Source organism: Phoca vitulina, unplaced genomic scaffold, assembly GCF_004348235.1.
Source record: "Phoca vitulina isolate PV1807 unplaced genomic scaffold, GSC_HSeal_1.0 scaffold8, whole genome shotgun sequence".
Taxonomy (NCBI): Eukaryota; Metazoa; Chordata; class Mammalia; order Carnivora; family Phocidae; genus Phoca; species Phoca vitulina.
The window spans coordinates 69,322,781-69,342,540 of NW_022589711.1; the positions used below are offsets into that span (position 1 = coordinate 69,322,781).

Genomic DNA, 19,760 nt, shown 5'->3' on the forward strand with positions numbered 1-19,760 from the left:
TGGGGGCCAGCCGGCTATGGGGAAGACTGCTGGGCAGTCTGGGACACGCCGAAGAGTCTCTCCTGCTCTCATCTGCTGGGAGGTCACGGTAAGTGAAATCCTCCTGTTACAGATGGTGTCCTTTGGGGGCAAAGCCTGCTGTCTTCATGGACCTCATTTAAAAGACAGACATGGCTGCGAGGGTGACAAATTAAAGATGAAGCACTCAGTGTGACCTAGTTATCTGACCACTTCTGGGGGTTAAAGAAAGCAAGTGGGGCCGCCCGAGGGATCTGGTGCCTGGTGAGGGCACGCGCCCTCACAAATCCCAGTGGCTGGATGTTCTCCCTCCTCTCTGTCGCTCTCCCCAGTGGCTCTGCTGCCAGGTGACTATTTCACAGAAGGCTTTTCTCCATGAGGTTGTTTTAGGGAAAATAGTTTTACCCTATCCCATGATATTTTACTCAAGTAACCTTCAAGTAACCTTCCCCTGGCTCCTTGGTAGGATGGATTTCCCATGAAGTCACAGCACCAGGGCCAAGGGTGGGGGTATTAGAAAGCATTATTCTCACACTGCTGGTTAAAAACCCGTGAAGGGGCAAATGGGAATGGGAACGACAGAAAAGGTTCAATTAAGCACCCACTTTATGTGCTGGCAGAACTGTTCACTTTAAGTAGAGAATGGCATCTACTTTTGATTCGGTATCAGTGGTCAAGAGAGCCACAGAAATTCAAAACATACTTAGGTTTTCACAAGGAGCCACCGCATACACCTGACTTCCCTCCTAGGGAGGTTTTCTAATGTAAAAAACTAAATCAAATTTTTAGGCCAGAATATAATTTTATGTCCATCAGCACAGCTGTGCCCATCTCAAAACATTCTCATGTTTTTAGTTTAAAAGAGAAGCTGACTGACATGAAAACCAAAGTACTCCAGGTGGCTACTGAGGTACAGAGTAAAAGACAAGCACACACCGGCGCTGCCTGTCTGTAGAAGTCACTGTTAACGCTCTTTCTTTTCTTTGCCATATGCCTTAAATCACTTTTTTTTTTTTAAAATGAGTGGTTAAAGGGATTATCAGAGTGGTAAGATATGTCATTTTTAAAGTTCTGATGACTATACTTTTTTCTACTAAAGCCTTATTAATTTTATTAGAAAAAAAGATCTAAGAATTTTTTAAAAGGCACTATTTAAGGAATTCGGTCTCTAACACTGTACTACTCTAATCCACATAGTGTGACAGGTGATGAATAATCTGACTCAGATGTCACAAAGACGGAAAGACATTTGCTAAACTTGACATAAAAGTGTGATACTGTCACTAACTCACGATACTATGTTTTGTTTGCTATCTCTGTACATGGGAATTTGTAGATTATCGCACTCATTTGCTGTCTCCACCTTATCCTTCCTGCTGATTGCTTCTGACAGTCTTCTGCTTGTAAGAATTTCCAGAAAAAAGGTGCCAAGAAAGGGGACAAAAATGTAATTATTCTATTAATTAGGACCACTGCTTTAAAGCAATGATGTGGAAAATTTAAAAACATGATAAAAATGTACCTTTTAACCATACTCTGATCCCTGATGCTGCGTGTAAAAGAGAAAACTATAAATGTGTGAGTAAGGTTTATCTGTTGTAATAGCACTATCATGAGAATTAATGGCTGCTCACTATGCCCCACTATGGCTACACAGATGTTTATCATATTAGATAATAGGGGTTGCTCCTGGATTTGAGTAAAATGATTTCCCAAAACTTCACCTTCAGAATTTCCATCAGTAATCTCCAGCAAGTACTTGAGTATTTCTGAACCACCACTGTCCTTTGGAGGATCTGGAAAGTAAGCAAATGCCTTATTAGTTATGAAAGGGCATCGACTTTTATAGGCAAGTATCATTAGAACACAGAAAGTCATGTAACATCATAACTGCCTTAATTCTGGATTTAAGTAAAAGGTAAAATCATTACGGTATTATTCTTGAAAAGCAAAAGAAACAAAAACATCAAGAAACCCAGAATGTGCTCAGATTATTCAAAGTTCTAGAGCTAGAAATTTCAAAGTGTTATTTAGTGAAACATGAGCAAAATTCAAAATATGAATTGATTTTTCTAAGAGTTAAGTTAAAATAAATCTACTTTGAGAATTCTGAAGCCTGTTCTTCAATATTTAGTAATTTTTATATAAGATGAAATATATATTTCTTTTATTATTATTTTATTTTGTACTTCACTTAGGTTACCAGTGACCAGATTCTTTTGAGATGGAGAGGGAAGGAAAGAAAAGTGCAAAATTTACTGACAAGATAAATAAAACATCAGAATGTAATAATCTGTTCCATCATAGTTTGCCACTAAGCATACTGTATATCCCAAGTGAACCTGATATGCAGCCAAGCTGTGGATCACTAAGAACGTGCACCAAAGAGGTGGTTTGAGGAAGGGGTGTGGACTTTGGGTATTTACTCCACTGCTAACTCTGTGCCTGCAAGAGTTTTCTTTTCTGAGCAGAAAAATACCTTGCATTGTAATTTTGCAAGACTATGCAGAATTTACCTCTACTGTCAGTCTGCCACTTCTGTATTTTGGATATAGATTTAGGAACTTTTCTTCCCTTCTTTCACTTGGTATTTCCATTAATGTATACACATTTCAGTAAGAAGATATTTAAAACAATAGTAATGAAGTTAAATATTATAACATATAGCTAATAAAAGTAAACATTTAGTATTTACGGGATTTTCTAGGATTTTCTGAGAAAAAAGCTTTACAATCTGCAAAAAGCACACCTAGATTTTTAGTTTCTCTTAATCATATCCATCTACCAAGGAAACAGATATCCTAATAATTCTGCCTCAAAATTATTAGGTAACTTGATAGTTTTATGTCTTGATGGTTGATCCTCCAACAACAGTTTAATAATAATTTTTTTTTTTTTTTAAATATTTAAGTAATCGCTACACCCCACCTGGGGCTCGAACTCATGACCCCAAGATCAGGAGTCGTATGCTCTTCCCACTGAGCCAGTGGGAACAGCCCCAAAGGTTTAATATTTTAAGTTCCCTTTATATTACTTGGCTGCCAGGTAAAATCTTATTTTAAATTTCTCCTTTTATTTTTTGCCTTTCAGGTAGCTGTTATGACACATTAGTGATAATTATATACATCATAATAGTTTTACATATAATTGCAAATGTTTATCAACATTCTAATGGCATTCTTTTAAGTTTTATTTATTTGAGAGAAAGAGAGAACGGGCGCCCAAGTGTACATGGGGGAGGGGCAGAAGGAGGGGGAGAGAAAAACTCAAGCGGACTCCGTGCTGAGCACAGGGCCCAATGCCGGGCTCAATCTCATGACCCTGAGATTACGACCTGAGCCGAAACCAAGAGTGGGAGGCTTAACCAACAACTGTGCTACCCAGGTGCCCCTCTAATGGCCTTCATTTCTTTGAAATAATCCATGCTGCAGAGGTGAGCCACAATATCCTTCCACTCCATACCTCCCAAACACCACATAATAACTTCAATTTGAAAAATTACTGAAGTTCAAGACTTCTGGTTACATACAACAACAAAAACTAAAGTTTTCCTAGTTCTTCTTAACTTGAACATTCTGTACATCAAAATTTACTTATGATGACATACCTAAAGTCTGAAATTTATTTTCAGCATTAATTTTATAAATCAATTTTTTACCTTAAATATCACTACCATTTGGTAAGGGCAAGCTACTGAAGAATGAATATATATTCAGAGATTACTACATTCAAATCAATAATATATTAAAAAGTACAGGAGGAAAAATACAGGACAAATCATGAAGTAAAATGCTCTTAAAATTGTCCATTTTACTAGTTGGTGGAATTCTCTGAATGTTTCTCATTCATATATTCCAAATCTGTAAAACTCCCACAAATAATACCTTTTATTTCTTATTTTGGTTTGTCACTACTGAAGTTAATCAGTTTTTAAAAATCTGTCAAAAATAAGCAACAGCACCAGTAGCAAAACATACCCCATTTGACACTAAAGCCGTGAGATGTAACTGGTCCCTTAATGAGGGGTCTTGTGGGAGGCCCAGGCCGGTCAGGGCTTGTCGTACACACCAGAACTTCACTCGGACAACTCTTCCCTTCCACATTAGAAGCAGTCAGCTATAATACAACCGAAAAAATATTAACACGCTTTAGATATCAGGTATTAAAGAAATGGGAACATTTGAAAAAAAAAAGATTTTATTGATTTGAAAGAGCACGCAAGAGAGAACGCAGAGAGAGAGGGAGAGGGAGAGCCGACTCGTGCTGAGCAGGGAGCCCAGTGAGGGACTGATCCCAGGACCCTGAGATCATGACCTGAGCCGAAGGCAGATGCTTAACCGGCTGAGCCCCCCAGGAGCCTCGAAATGGGAACTTTTGAACATGGCAAGATCAAGGCATCTGTAAACTCACACAGACAGACACACACATACATTTTCTCTCTCTCAATCTCAAACAACTGATTTACAAGCGTTTCCTTCATGAGGTACTTATTTTCCATATAGTTAGCTATGAACAATTAAAAATAAAACAATATAGGTGGGTTTTAGTGAAAGACATTTTTACCCTTTCAAGAAGGCATAAAACACAACCAGTATGTTACCTCCTGGTTCTTACTGTTTTGCAGAAGGAAAATATGGGGAGGGGAAAACAGGTAAAAAATACCCTTATTTATTTAAGAGGAGGGCAATGCCACCTTGTGGAGAAATGCTAGCAGCATCCCTATGTTCTCAGAGCCGGCTCCAAACAACAAGCATTTGTGAAAAATCAGAAACTATCATTTTCCTCCAACAGTCACACACTTCACTTGATAATCTGACAGCTATTTACTGAATGACTACTAAGCGTGTCAAACACCATTTGTCCCCCAAATAAGAGAAGGAAGGGAAGACTCAGAAGACGAGCTTCTCTCTCCAAAACGGACGCAGTCCTAGCAGAGCGCACAGCGCTGTGCACACATCAACAGCGCTGCCGCAGAGAATGCCGCCCACCGCCTGGCTTTTCCTCTTTAACGGCTGCGAAGCTCCGTTTTTCCTTACAGCGCAGAGTCCTATGGTGACATGAAGGGTGGTGGGTCGTGACCGAAGCAATGCCTAAGTAGTGAGGGAGTGGGTAATGGAAGAGAAAAATAAAAACAGCTGAGGAAAGAAACGGGCAGAAGAGCAAAGGCAGAGGCAGAGTGAAAGGGAAATCGAATCAGAAGCAGAAACATGGAAGGGCAAGGTGTGAAGCGCGGGGGAAGACAGGTGCACTGAGCATTCGGTTTGGGTGCTCCCGGCTGAGGGCTCCCGGCCACACCGTAATGCGAGTTGTTCCAGCACAGGACAACAGTTTCCTCTCTCAAAACCGGGTTTTAAAATTAAAGTACGGTGTGCCTTTTAAGAAGTGTTACTTTAAAAATGTAAAGTGCGGTGAACCTTAAAAATCTTTTAACCTATGGAGTCCATGTGAAATGGTAAATGGGTAAAACATGAAACGGCTGCTTTTTTAAGCAGTTCAGGTACCGAAATGACTGACTCACCCTGAATTTATACTGTGTGCTTCTTTTGAGATTTTTCACAGTACAGGTTAAGTCCTCTCCAGTGTATTTTGGGTGGAAAAGGTTATCCTGCAAAGGCAAAGCCAGAAAGAAACATCAGTATCATAAAATCTGGGCATTATTAAATACCTTTGTGTTTAGGATTTTTCTATTGCCTCTTTCTATCACCACCAGTGGCCAGAGGTCTGGCAGGGATGACAAAAAAGCGTATCAGAGTCCACGGTGTTGTGGATGGTGCTCTAGCTCTAAGTAATAATTTAACTTTATCGCATTGTAGTTTCTCCTGGGTCTGCTGAACTTTATTGTGAGGCTAATACTAATGTGAATGAGAACAATGCTCTCCCCTTGAGAGAATGCAAACCTGCTCTGGAATAGACACCACCATATGCTTTCCTCACAGAGCAAACTTCTCCTGGTGACTCAATAAGCATTTTAAACAAAGGATTAAACCACCAAGTAGTGCTATGCGACAAAGCGGTATGTACTGTAAAAGAATGTATTTAATGTTTTTCTGAGAAAAGCCTCTTCTTTTGAGGTCTTCACTGTGTAGCTGCAATGTGCTAGGTAATGAACTGTGGCTGAGGTTTCTGACCACACAGTGTCCTCTTCTGGCCAAGGAAGAAAGGACAGTCTGGATGGGAAAGGCATGATCCTTTAAGAGGATTAAGTATCCCCCTAAAAGCTGAATGTACAGAATTCATTCATTAGTATTTTCAATCACGCATTGCTCCATCCATCCATCCATCAACGATTACACGAGCACCTTCTAGGCCTCAGGCTTCCTTCCGCGTTCTATGGGCTCAGCATGGCCCAAGAACAGACAAAGCCTTGCCCACCAGAAATTTCCATGCCAGGTGGAGACAGTGATTAAAAAAATAAAACCTATATATAAATATGAAGCATGTCGTGTGGTGTTAAGGGCAACGACAAAGAAAATCACGCGGGGTGAAAGGACAAAGCGGTGGATCTAGTGAGGTGTTCCTCTAGGGCCGTGCCGGTTAAATAAGGCAGCCACGTGGGGCCCTTTAAATTTAAACTAAATGCAATTAAAAACTGAGTTCCTTGCGCCCACAGCCATATTTCAAGTGCTCAATCGTCACGTGTGACTTGGTGCTACCTTCACTGGCTAGCACAAACTACCGATCATTTCCATCATCGTGGAAAGTTCTACTGCAGAGTGCTGTTTTACACGTGGTCAGGGAAGGGCTCTCCACAAATCACGTGTGAGAAGGGACCTGACGGAAATGGGGGAAACGAGTCAGAGATGAGTGGAAGGGCCTTCGAGCTATCGGGCACAGAAACTGCAAAGGGCCTGAGGCTAGGGTGTATGCTTGTGTGTTCTATGTGACTACAGATGCAGAAACAAGGACATGAAAGAAAAATCCAATAGCACAGGACCTGGTAGGCATTGAAAGGGCTCCAGCTTTTATTCTGGAAGGGAGGAGAAGGCCCAGAGGTAGGAAGGGTTCTGAGCAGAGCACTGACATGATCTATTTTACTTAACAGATCACCTAGGCTTCCTGTGGAGAACAGACTATAGTATAATAAGGGTGAAGGGAGGGAAAATACTTAACGAGACTACTGCAAAACTCCAGGGATGGCATAATGGCAGCTTGCGAAAGGGTAGTAGCCTTAGCTTTTGAGAAATGGTCAGATTTCTGGTTAATTTTTGAAGATAGATTTAAAAGGATTTGCTGACTGATGGGGTCAAGGACAACTCCAGATTTTCTGGCTTCCTCAAACAGAAGGACAGGAATGCCACTCCCTGAGATGGGGAAGACTGTGGGAAGGACAGCCGGTGGTGGTAATGGTAGAAATTAAGGGCCTGGTTTTGAACTTAAGTAGCTAATGTAATTTATTGTGTTCTGTCCGTTATGACGATACTGACTTATACAGAACATATGCAAGGGTATAAAATCTGCAGAGCTTACATTTTCATCCTCCTGGATTTCCAAGGTGTAGGTGACCACTTCCTCAGGTGAACAGCCTTCTGGTTTATTCCACTGCAACGTGACCCATGTGACTCCAGCTCGAACAAGTCTTGGTGCAGAGGGCATCTGAGGAATGTTTCCTAATGTGTAACATACCACCTCTTGGCTATAACCACTACAGAGAGATAAACCCAGTAAGACACACATTTAGGAACATGGGAGGAATCTTGGCATTTTAAAAGAGGAAGGATAAGCCTACCTACTGCCCGACTTGCTCGGGTTGGAAAGTCTGGGGCATGACAGATTCGGCCAATAAAGGAAGGCAAGCATCCTTTATGTGATATTCCCTACCCCAGTTTTCCATTTGCCTGACTGCCTGCTTCAGGCTGCGACTAAGAAAGCACAGCACATTGCAGGACAACAGAGTTAAGGATTTATTTCCCCCTGAAAGCACCCAGCAGAAAGCACAACACTGTGCAATGTCACTAAGCTATGACCCACGGCTACCAAGGAAACTTCAAATCAATGTGAGCACAAATAATTGTCTGCTGATGAAATACACTGTTTTACAAATATATACAGTGCTATTTTTCAGAAGTTTGTAGGTGCTTCCAATTCACTGACAAACTCCTGAAGCCTTTATCATCATGACTTTTTCTACCGGCAGACTCGAAATGTGCACCGCTATCACGGATGGGGAGAGGGGGCTGTGAAACTTTGTGATGTTCTCGAGGCTGGAAAAAAGCTTGAGGACCAATGATGTGCTGAACCTTTAAGATTTTTCAATAAGCAGTGATGAAAGAGAAAGGATTTTTCCCTTAATCAAGAGTTACCCAGGAAGTACAACTGAGATATGGTCTTTTCAAAGCATCTTTAATCCCCGGACACCTGTTCCGGCCTTTCTTCTGCAGCTCAGAGGCAAGCGGCGGGGCCCTGGCCAGGGTGGGTTTTCACCAATCCTGTGAGGGTCTGCCCAGGGCTTGACAAGAATGCCCGGCCCAGCACCCCTTCCTCTCTATCAGGCAACCTCAAATATAACCGAAAAAGGCAACTGCATGAGTAGTGACGAAAGGAAAAGGCACATGTTCTGAGAAAAAATAAAGCCTCAAGAGGGATTTCCTTCAGAATCTGGACTGCTACCTTCATCTGGGCTTCCAGAGACCCCTCGTGGGCCCTGCCTCACAGCTTGTGAGCCTGCACCGAGGCCGCCCAGCAGCAGTCATTGCCTCGGGAGGTGCCTTCTACCCTCTGATTAGGATTCCCTCTGGGAAAATCTCAAATTGGTTCAGTGTGGAGGCAGGGGATGTCTTCACGCCTTCCAGCCACCACATGAGAGGAAGACACAGAATCACCATGTGAGTGTTTAACGGCAGGAGGGCGAGGGAACGTCATACCTGGTGCCGATGTCATTCCGAGCAGCCAGCCTGAACGTGTACCCCATCGCTGGACAAAGCTTTGTCAACTTGCAGTGCTTCTGACTCCCAAAGAAGCACTGTCTGAAACCACTGTTTCTTTTCCCCTAAAAAAGAGTGAACAATCACACAATTTTTTAAAAAATAAATAAACTGAGAAGGCATTTTGAATAATGGTTTCATTTCCTGGGTTTGGATGAACAGAACCAAGAGAAGGAAAGCTTCTAGGGGAGTGTTTGTTTGCACATGAAGCACTTGACAATGCAACGTCATCCTTAACATAAGGGCTCTGTGGGCGCCTGGGTGGCTTAGTTCATTAAGCGTCTGCCTTCGGCTCAGGTCACGATCCTGGGGTCCTGGGATCGAGCCCTGCGTCGGGCTCCCTGGTCAAAAAAGGCAGTCTGCTTCTCCCTCTGCCCTCCTCCCACTCATTCTCTCAATCTCTCTTTCTCTCAAATAAATAAAATCTTTAAAAAAAAAAAAAAGAAAAAGAAAAATCTGTAACTGAGACAAATCATGCATCGTGCTTGTGGTATTTCTAAAGTGGCTCTGGTTAACAACAACAACAACATCATCAACAAAAAAGTCCTTTCAGGTATAAGACAATGCACAATTTCTAAGATCTTCCTCACTTGGATTGGTCAAACTGCCCAGTCTGACGAACCAAGAGTAAGTGTGCAGCCTTATTTTAGGGATTGCCAGTTGTGGAAACGCATAGTACTTCCCGAGCACCTGAGGATCAGTCTAACGGGTTTAGTATGCCAGAGAAAGAAAGCCCTCCCCAGTCTTCTCTCTCCTTTCCCACTTGGCCCCCCAGTCCCTGAACATGTGCATTCCTGCAGTGGTGAGCTACTTGTTCACTGATCCCTAAATTCTGGTCACATGCCTTTGACTCACCTGGCCCATATCCGCTTCCCTCCTAACAGTGCCTTGGACAGTCAGGGAACTCAATCACTGCTTACAGAGTCGAATGCCTGATAAGCATGAGGAACCTTGGCTGAATTCACCTCTATGTATTATCACCTCTCTTTACGGTTCTTATCAGGCTGGAAATACATTTTTAATGCCTTTCTAGCCTTACATGATGCTTCAGATTCTTTGAAGTAAAAAGAAAACACTCTGGTAGGTTGTCTTAATAGACCCATGAGTAAGAAAAAAACTCACCTGCCCTGTGCCATGCTCAGGCATGGAATCCTCATATCAGTAGTATGGCAGAACAAATATCTCATACCCACCATCCATGGTGTTTTATCAATGTTCACACAAAGAAAACCACATGCTAACACTGAATGAATCTTAGCATTCTAATCAGACAGGTTGGGCCCAGGGCCTTCAGAAATATGTTTGAAGTTCTCAATTTATTTTATAAAGAAAGATGAAAGCACATTTTTCTCCTAAGCAAATTTAAGCATTTCCTTCCTTTAAGCAGGCCTCCAAAATGCTTACCACTAAAACACATCCCAGGTGAAGTTTAATTAAAAATAAAATAAACACACAACTAGCTTGAAGTCCCACTAGAGCGAACAGATTAAGAACAACCCTGGCACATTCATCCTCAGACTAAATCCATGCCTTCCCCTCCCCACCCTGAGCAAGGTGGTGCCCTTTCCAGGAAGGAAGTGGAAGTCCTATTAATCTTTAAGATTCAAAGTTCATATTATCAAAGTTTCAAAGTACATTCATATGCAAACGGCAAAGCATAACATTTTTCAGCTGCTACTTGGGCAAAGTCACTGAGTGGCTGGCATATCATGCCCTTATGCTTACTTTAACCTTGAGTGTTAAGGTTGCTGCAGACGATTTATTCATAGAAAAACTGTTTATACATACATTTGCATAATTACATCCAGTGTCTGATTATACTCTATGCACGTCCTGGTATGTTTTGTATCCATTTCAAGCTGTCGCGTGATCTACCTTCTTTCCTCTTCTATTTCTGAGCTCAGAGTAAACAGAGCAAGAAAGGCACATCCTGCCGCCACGGAAGCCTCATTGCTTCCAAACCCGATGCTGGCTCCCCTTCAATGCCTCATTTTTCCTATTTCTTTGTTTGGTCTCCTTTGCCCATTTCTGGTGCTTAGAACTATAGCCAGTAAATAAAAGTCAGTCTGTTCCTTACTAGATTGATTTGCTTTAATATGGTAAAAACCGGACTATGGCTGAAATGAGAAAAAAGAATGGGGAAGATCGATGATGGGGCCTAGACTTTTCTTTTACAGGGCCATAGCACAGGGACTTGCTGAAGAATTGGGGCAGAGGCATTCTGTGACCTTCAAGACATTTTTCCTATGTTGCTAACATTTTTCCCCCTCCTACTTTAGTATCAGGAACAATTACTAAATAAACTCCAACTTGTTTACATAAAGCACGCCAAATTTTCCATCTTGGAAAATTTGTACCTTCCAAGATGAACTACTCTGTGCATGGCCCTTAATAACATGCAGAAAGACCCAGAGTTGCTGGAACCTTAGAACCGAGTTTTAGAAGCAGTATCTGTGGAGTCTGAAGGATAAGAGTACACATAATTCACAGAGTGAAGGAAGTAAGGAAGTAAGGAAATACTCGCGTATGACATGGAGCTTAATATAAAAGGGATACCTGAGAAGAAAAAAACAAACAACACGGATATTGACAAAAGTCCTTGCAGTGCAAAAGTGAACTATAGCTGGGAGGTTAGCAAATGAAGACGGGGAGCAGCATGGGGGACGGTGTCACCCTGGTCTTCCGGGACAGACTGTGCCAGGTGCTCGCAGAGCTCTGGGCTTGGGCTCTGGGGCAAGGGCATGTGCAAAGGTACAGCTGATGTGGAGAATTAGTCTGTACACCAAGGAGGAGGCCAGGTTGCAAACAGCATTTGCAAATAAGATATTAGCCGGTTTTTCTTGTTGACAGAAATGAGTAGGGTTTAAAAAAAAAAGAGAGAGAATGCTTTAGAAGACTGAAGGATTCAGAGGAACTGATGGGGTGGTCATGGGAGTGCTTATCATTGTTTATCAGAAATTAAAGATGCCTGAGCATTACTGTCAGTGAAGTTTTACAGATGGCAAATCATAACTTCCATATGTTATCGGTAGCATGGCTCCAAATGACTGAGAGATTATGATCTCTGGCGGGTACCCCCTTCTAATAAAACCTAATCTAAACTACACAGGATTACTAAGATATACTAGCTTTCCTTGGAAGCTTACTTTTTCATCAATTAAGGTCAGCCTTGTGCAAAGTTTCCTACTAAAACACGGTCCTTAGAGAAATGAGTATCTCTTGACGCTTTTTAGGTCTGCTGCCAATAATCTAGCCAAACACAGGCAGCAGGGACACCAGTGGCCCTGGCCTGGTCCTAGTCAGCAACTACTACAAGGCCATGTGTGGTGTGTCACACAGAGGAGAGTAAGAGTAGGGCTCCAACAGCCGAGCTGTTGGCTGGTCTATAAGGGAAGGGCTGGCGCCCGATTCTTTGTACATGGGGAGATCAAGTACGCAGCGTGAGAGCAATTAGGATCAGAACCTCCCTAATATGAGCAACGAAGTCCTGTTCCCCTGAGGAAGGAAAGAAAACTTCACCCCAATTAGACAAAGAGCAGAAAGGAGGCGTCAAGTCCACACCCTTCATCATTCTGGAACAGATCTAGGCAGTGGGCTGCATTTGACACGAAGCGATCCAACCCCCAGCTGTGTTCTGGCCAAACCTCCGACCGCCAGTGTCCACAAGCCAAAGGGGCAGAATTTCAGGGCTCCCTGGCTGGTTTCCATTTCAGAATCCTGGGCATGCCCAAATGCTTGCTTCTACAGTACAATTGAGTTCAAGGACAAGATTAATCTTTACTAAATGTGAAGAAATCTTGGGAGTACAAACTCACTGTGTGCTGATTAACTTCAAGGCACTCAATTTCGCATGGGGTGCAGCATCACAAACCTGGGTTCCTTCCCTCTTCAGCTGAGTGTTCCTCTTCTCACTCGACTAGATCCACAGGTCTTGTTAATCTATCATTATCCTAGACGCAGCCCCAGCCTGAGAGCACCAATTCACCACCGATGGCCCTGACACAAACGGAGCTGTTTTCTGGCCGGGGTGCAGGATGCTTGTCCCCCACTCCTGGTCGCCACTGCTCTTCAGGAAAGCCAGCGAGGTGGCGCATATACAAGGCCCATATCACATCAGCCCTTGCCCAGGTCCCCGCTGCTCAGTTTTGCCTCTACCTCCTCTTTATTACCATGAAACGGAAGCACATTGCATATTATCTACATTCTAGACCCCAGAGGATCAGCTTCCTCTCCATACCCTCTGCCGGCCATACCCTCTGCCTCCCTCCAGGTGAGCAAGCGCCTCTTTTCAGTTTAGACTCACATACCAAAGAGAGGTCCCATCTCTGGGGAGAGTCCCAGCCTTGTAACACTTAAAATCCTTCCAACGCTCACTTTTTAGAAAGGTCACACAGTTGGTTACAAGTCCTAACAATAATCAGAGTCCAGATGTTCTTCTAGGTCCTACAAGGTTCCTGCTAACTTGTGAAGAACGTCAATACTCAGTAATCTCCACCGTTCTGCCAGACCGTGGAAGGGCAGGGACAAGAGAAGGAAACACAAGGGAGCAGGTAAAACGTGGACTCCCACGTGGCTCAACAGCAGAGGCTGACTCACCCTTGGAAAGGTTTTTCTCAAGATGTGTTAATAACCTCAGGGACAAAGATGTCCTCCCCCAACCACTGGGAGGCGTGGGGGAAAGGAAATGCCTCATCAAACATTTCATTCTTTAAAATAAAATTTGGAGATAAATTACAAATGTAAAAGGCTTTCAATATTTTAAGGAACATAGTCTCTATTTTCCCATTTTATCTTCTGCCCTTTTACTCTGTACTTAAATATTTTTCCATTTCTTTCTAATCCATAGTTCAAAAAATTTTTTAATTTTATAGCTATTAAATCAAATTATAACATATTTCTTCACTATTTTCTCCCCACCCCCTGATTAAACATTTTGCTGACTGCCTGTGAGTTACCCAAGGGAATAGGACACATGCTCCTGCTTTAAAGTATGACACCTGTGGCGGAAATACTGTTCATCTCCTGGGTTCTCTCTCCTTATCACTAAGGGAACAGACAGTGATCTTTTCCAACTGCTAACTGAGAAGAGCAGTGCTTGAGTGCCCCCAAGCCATACTCTGCTGGCTAGCAGAACTGTGCTGGGGGCAAGGATGAGTCCCACCCTACCTACCACTGCATCTCTGGGCGCTCGTTGGTCTTCCTTCTCCCTCTTCCCAGAACACTTGGAAGAGAAGCAGGAGTATGAACAAGAGTTATACTGCTTTTCAAAGTCCATGACCTTGTATGTAACAATCTTAGGGCATAGTACTCGAAACACTGTATGTGCTATACAAAGATAAAGGCAAAAAAGATTTTTAATGGTTTCTCATGACTAAGAAAGTCTACAGTCCTTTCCCTTGAATTGGAGTGGGCTTGTGATGTGCTTGTAATGGACAGAATGGAGTGGCAAAAAAGATTTTTAATGGTTTCTCATGACTAAGAAAGTCTACAGTCCTTTCCCTTGAATTGGAGTGGGCTTGTGATGTGCTTGTAATGGACAGAATGCAGTGGAAATGAAGCTGTGTGACTTGCAAGGCTAGGTATGAAGAGGTGATGAAGCTTCTGCCTTTTCCCCAGAACACTCACTGTCCCAATTCTGACTCTCCTGGGGCTGCCATGTTGTGAGGGAGCCGCAGATGAGGTTCTGCCCAAGCCAGCAGTGACCGCTAGACTTGTGAGTGAAGACTCTGCCAGAAGATTCCAGCCCCCAGCCAATGAGCCTCCCTGCCCACCTGAAGCTCCAGAAATTGTGGAACACGTATAAGCCATTCTCCCAGTACCCTGGTCCAAATTCCCAACCAAGAATCCAAGAAAGTGACTGTTTTAAGCCATTAAGCGTTGAGGTAATCTATTATACAATATTACACTCATCTATTTTGATGTCCATATATGTTTAATAGTATGACGTTCTTCGGTAAACTTTCACAAATTCCTCTTGTGCTATAAATAGCTAGTAGGTAAGGGAGTGGAAGTGAGCATTCTAGAACCCAAATGTGTAATGTCTGACTGAATAAAGGGTTCTATTTTCTACATGCACTTGGTACATGCCTTTTTTCCTCAAAGCCAACAAAGTAAGGTCTCTGAAGAGATTTTAAGAATTTCTGCAAAAGCTAAAAATGTAACCAGATTCCTACATGATAAAATCAACCAAAACTGTTAGGCAGGGCGATGCAGTTACTTCATCTTACGGAGTTACATTTTAGACTGAAGTAAGATTTTTAGTAATACTATCCCCCAAACTGCAGAGAACTGTGGGAAGATTTTTAAACACAGACACGCAACAGTCTTGTTGACGTCTGGGGATGGTTCTGGTATGACGTAACCTAAGGCCACCAGAGTGAGCAAATCAAATAACCTTGCAAAGGACCCTGTGTACGTACTCGGGTTCCCGCCTCTCTGTGCTGTTTATGAACACATAAAGGAATAAAGTTCCAGTGGAGAAATCAATTTATAGGTGGGTCTGCTTATTTAAAAATGGCTATCTAGGTATATAAAAAGTATTTGATCCATTTCATAAAATGCAACTCATTTTTACAGTTAAAAACATGGTTGTTTTTTTTTTAAAGATTTTATTTATTTGAGAGAGAGAAAGAGACAGGGGAAGAGGGAGCATGAGCAGGGGGAAGAGGGAGAAGCAGGCTCCCCGCTGAGCAGGGAGCCCGATGCAGGGCTCAATCCCGGGACCCTGAGATCATGACCTGAGCCAAAGGCAGACGCTTAACCGACTGAGCCACCCAGGAGCCCCAAATTAAACACATATTTGAAAGTAACTGTTCATTTGTAAAGCTATGTAACTAAAAGACTGAAAACGGAACTTCTTTTTCAAGTCCGTTTTCCCTCTTTATTAACTTATGTGTCTTCATCAATTTCTCCTCAGTTCTTGGGAAGATGAATCCTCTAAATGGGGTGGTTTCCTACTGAGGAACTTCACACAACCATGGCCGATTCTGTACGTATAACTCACACAGAATCCAATTAATTCAGGCTATAGTATTTTTCCGCCAAGAGTAATTCTGTAGACTGTGGGGAATGTGGTTGCTTTGGCTAACATTTCCAATTAGCCTGGCACTAACCACCCTGGAAGCTGGTATGCCCAAGGCTGGCACTAAGAGATGAAGTTAGCTGATATTTTCAGTTGCCTTCTAATTAATAAATTGGAAATGATCCTTCCTGTTCCTGTTTACGACAGCTTAATTCCTGGCACAAGGAAATCAGAATGGCCACTGCAAGGGCGTTAGAATCCGTGGTGAGCCACCTCTCTCTGGTCATGAGAACTCTCCCTGATGTTTCCTCATCTATGGCCTCTTTCCATTGACCCCCTTCTCTTTCAGGGTCTTTCGCAGCCGCGCCCGCTCGCCTTCCGGAGCTGCTCTTACCACGTCTGATAACTGTCTGCTAACTAAGTTACGTGAATTTGGTTATCGGTTGTCATGTGATCGTGGCCCAGGAGCTGCCGGCTGCAGACAGGCGCTGAGTGACTCTGGGCCGGGGCACCCTCTGCAATAGCACAGTTTAACCTGTCAAAAATGGCAACGATAAATCAAGTAAAAAATAAAGTTGAACTCGCCAACTGAACTCCCGCCAGCCTCAAAGATTTAGTCTGCGAGTACGTCTATATTTAGAAGTTGTTCCAGCACTGGCCGACCCTAGGCAACATCAAAGATAAATGTTGGCTTGAGAAATAAAAGAGCATGTATGTGTTCCGCATAACCATGTATAAGAAGGGGTTCCTAACAAGGAGGTGGGGACACTCCCCATCTGGGTGGATTCAAAGGCTCCTTGTGCCAAACCTCACTCTCCCCTCAGGGATGGCTCTTTCATTTGGAGTGTTCTGGCACAGAGGAACTTTCAAAGGTAAGAAAAGGGGGTGGGACAGTTTGTGTTGCAAGTTACTAAATAAATACTGCATGCATTTTATCCTTTGGCACAGTAGTTTTTTTTCTACTAGTGGGAGAGGCTTAGCGCCCTGAAATAGTCAAGGATACTCATCAGGTCCTCGGATTTAAAACCAACCAACATAATGTTCCTACATATCCCTCCAAATATGGAGGATCATCCCATGTCCAGTGCTTTGATCCGACCAGAATGTTGAGACTGGCCCAGTGAAGGGAAAGGAAAGAAGCAAGGGAGTGATTGTAGAAGAGGCTGCCTGTAGGATTTACCATCACCCAAGGCATGGAAGACTCAGCCCATTCACCTAGCCGAGGCCCAAGGCAGTCATCTTCCAGCTGGCATCCAACAAGCACAAAAAACATGAGTTGATAAATTAGGTGCCATGGACCAAGATAGGTATTTGTAATTTTGGAGCAGCCAGAAGCTGCCCACAAAGTCGGTTACCCAAACACATAATAACCCATCCTGCATACATGTGACAAATGACACAAAGCAGGGGTTCAGATGCGTGGGGCTGAGGTCCCTAAAAGACAGGGCTCCTTGAACTCAGCTCTCTGCCTTTGGTACCGGAACCCCTCTGAGTTCTTATATCCCTCCTGGTCTACTTCCCTCCAACAGAAGCTGGAGTAGAGGAAGCTGGTCCCCTGGCTCTCTGACACCACCCCTGCCCGTGGCAGTGGAGGTCTGGGATGTGGCAGAACACGGCTACCCTGCCCGGTCACTGATTCAGCTTAAGACACTCAGGTGAAAGATGGTTTGTGACAGACAGAGTGCCCAACGACCCTGGCACCCCATTCTCCCATCTCCGTGAGGGCGTTCCCCAAGAATGACTGAAAGAGCACGTGGGCCTGGCAAGTGGCATCTTCATTTCAGTTGGGCACTGGAGATTGCTTGCAGAATGCTAACCCGCCTTCCCAGTTTTCTCACTGGACCAACGCTCTGCAATCTAAGGCTCAGGCAGCATGGCACCTTGGAGAAAGTGGTGGCCGCATCCGCAGGGAGCTCTCCTCATGCACTGTGGGAGACCCAGTAAGTCACTCTGCCTGCTGAAGTCCAGTCCCTTCCATGAACGGTTGCTGTCCAACCAGAGAAGCCATGGGCAAATTCCCTCATGCCAAGAAGCATTCCGAAAGATTACTGATACTAACCATGCAACACCTAAGCTAAAAAGTAATCTGTTTCGTAAACCAGTTACCAAGCACCTGCTCAGGGGCACTGAGCTAAGCTGGCCCCTCCTAAACTCGGTGTCTAAGAAGCGACAATCCACGGCCTGAGGTCAGCTCCACAGGGTTTCAGCAACAGGACTGTTGGGTGCGCTCTGGCTTGCTCATGGGTCCCCAGGGGCTGTATGGGCTCTACCTGCGACTGGCCTTTTCTGCTCTTTCTACTTCAAATTATACTTCCCTTGACTTCTGTGGCATTTATCTCATTCTTAGTCGCCTGTGTTTTACAGCTGTGTTGGCTCATTAGTCACCAGCACAGCCAGATGTGAAATTCCTATTTGGGAGAGCTGAGTCACATGTGAGAAAGATTCTTGGGAACTGTACTAGTCACATTCCCACAAAGCTATTTCTCTGGTTCTTTCGTATGTTTCCTACATGTCACGTCCGGAAGCCAAGCTAATGGCAAATTAACATCTATACATAGCACGGACATCCGTGTTTGTTTAGTTCAAACCGGAGACGCTAGCCTCGGGGCTCCTCTGTCGAAGTTCCACAGAAGAAAGTCATACAATCCTTCTGCTGGCAGACTTTTCCTACCCCAGACCCTGATATGTACTTAGGTGACATGAAATACTCAGGACACCGCATCTGCTAGTCCCCAGGCTAACCCACTGAACCCCAACCCACCTGGGAGGTGACTGACACTGATTTGAGGTGGAAAAGCGAAGGCTCAGGGCTAAGTTACTTGCTTGACTAGTTACAGACAAAGCAGAGACTATGAAGTGAGCACCATGTGACTGATACACATCACCAATATGAATCCATGTCACACAATCCCAGCAAGACCGTAGGAGACCTGCATTTGCTCTGAGGGACCCACTGCGCCAGCACCCTTCAGACTTCGGTATGGCACGAATGAAAACCTTATCTAAGAGTAAAACTCTCGACGAGTTTCCATAAATACTGCCTTCACAGAACTTACACTTTCTAAAATGGAAAACAAAGTTCCTATTTGACTGTGAAGTCTGCTCTTTTACTTAACTTCCCCCCCTCCCCCCACCAAAAAAAGGCCAGATCACTATCCCTTAAAACAGACTGGGCAGGCATGGAAGTGCAAGTCAATGCAAGGTTCCTAATTCTTTTTTGGAAGAGCCCCTCCCTACCCTAGAGAGATCTGTGTCCTCAATCCCTCCCTCTTAGCTGCTTCTAGAGAAAACCTACCACCCCTACTAGATACCTCAGTGTCATCAAGCTGATGAAGCAACAGGCGGAGCCAATTTAGCTCACGTTGGTTCCCAAGAAACCGACAGAGGCAGGTCAAAGATATTAGCTCAGGGGTGGCCCCTGAATGGGGTAGTGAGCTTTAAGCACTGGCTCCTCCTTCCTGAACCCCTACTTCCAAATCTCTCCATTGTGGGAAAGAACATCCACCTTGAGAAATCTAGCACCTAAGCCTTGTTTTGCTCTTAAAAAGTTAAGAAACTTTTCTCCCATTCATAATTCTGGATTAAACTAAGACTTAATTTACAAAAGAGTAAGTTTATTGTTGTTCCTTTAAAGTTAGCGCTAGGTATAATACTCAAATCTAGCAGAAAAAAGAAACCCTCATAAGGCTTTGGGCCTGCTTTCTGCCAGCCTGCAGAATGACTGCGACTTGGAAATTAAAATGCAAACACGGGGGTAAATGTGGGGGTAGGGACCACACTGTGATCAGAAAGGGGTTAAA

The 19,760-nt window shown here is 43.7% G+C and overlaps 1 protein-coding gene across 5 annotated transcripts in view; it reads right to left on the minus strand.

Moving 5' to 3' along the window:
- FNDC3B (fibronectin type III domain containing 3B) overlaps nt 1-19,760 on the minus strand; it is a 336,841-nt gene that overhangs the window by 50,550 nt on the left and 266,531 nt on the right. For all 5 annotated transcript variants that reach the window (XM_032407203.1, XM_032407205.1, XM_032407207.1 and 2 more), the window contains 5 exons: nt 8,880-9,004; nt 7,486-7,660; nt 5,537-5,623; nt 3,996-4,134; nt 1,743-1,814 (listed from right to left, as the gene is read on the minus strand). In XM_032407203.1, coding sequence (XP_032263094.1) covers nt 1,743-1,814; nt 3,996-4,134; nt 5,537-5,623; nt 7,486-7,660; nt 8,880-9,004 — 598 coding nt within the window. The remainder of the gene's footprint in view (nt 1-1,742; nt 1,815-3,995; nt 4,135-5,536; nt 5,624-7,485; nt 7,661-8,879; nt 9,005-19,760) is intronic.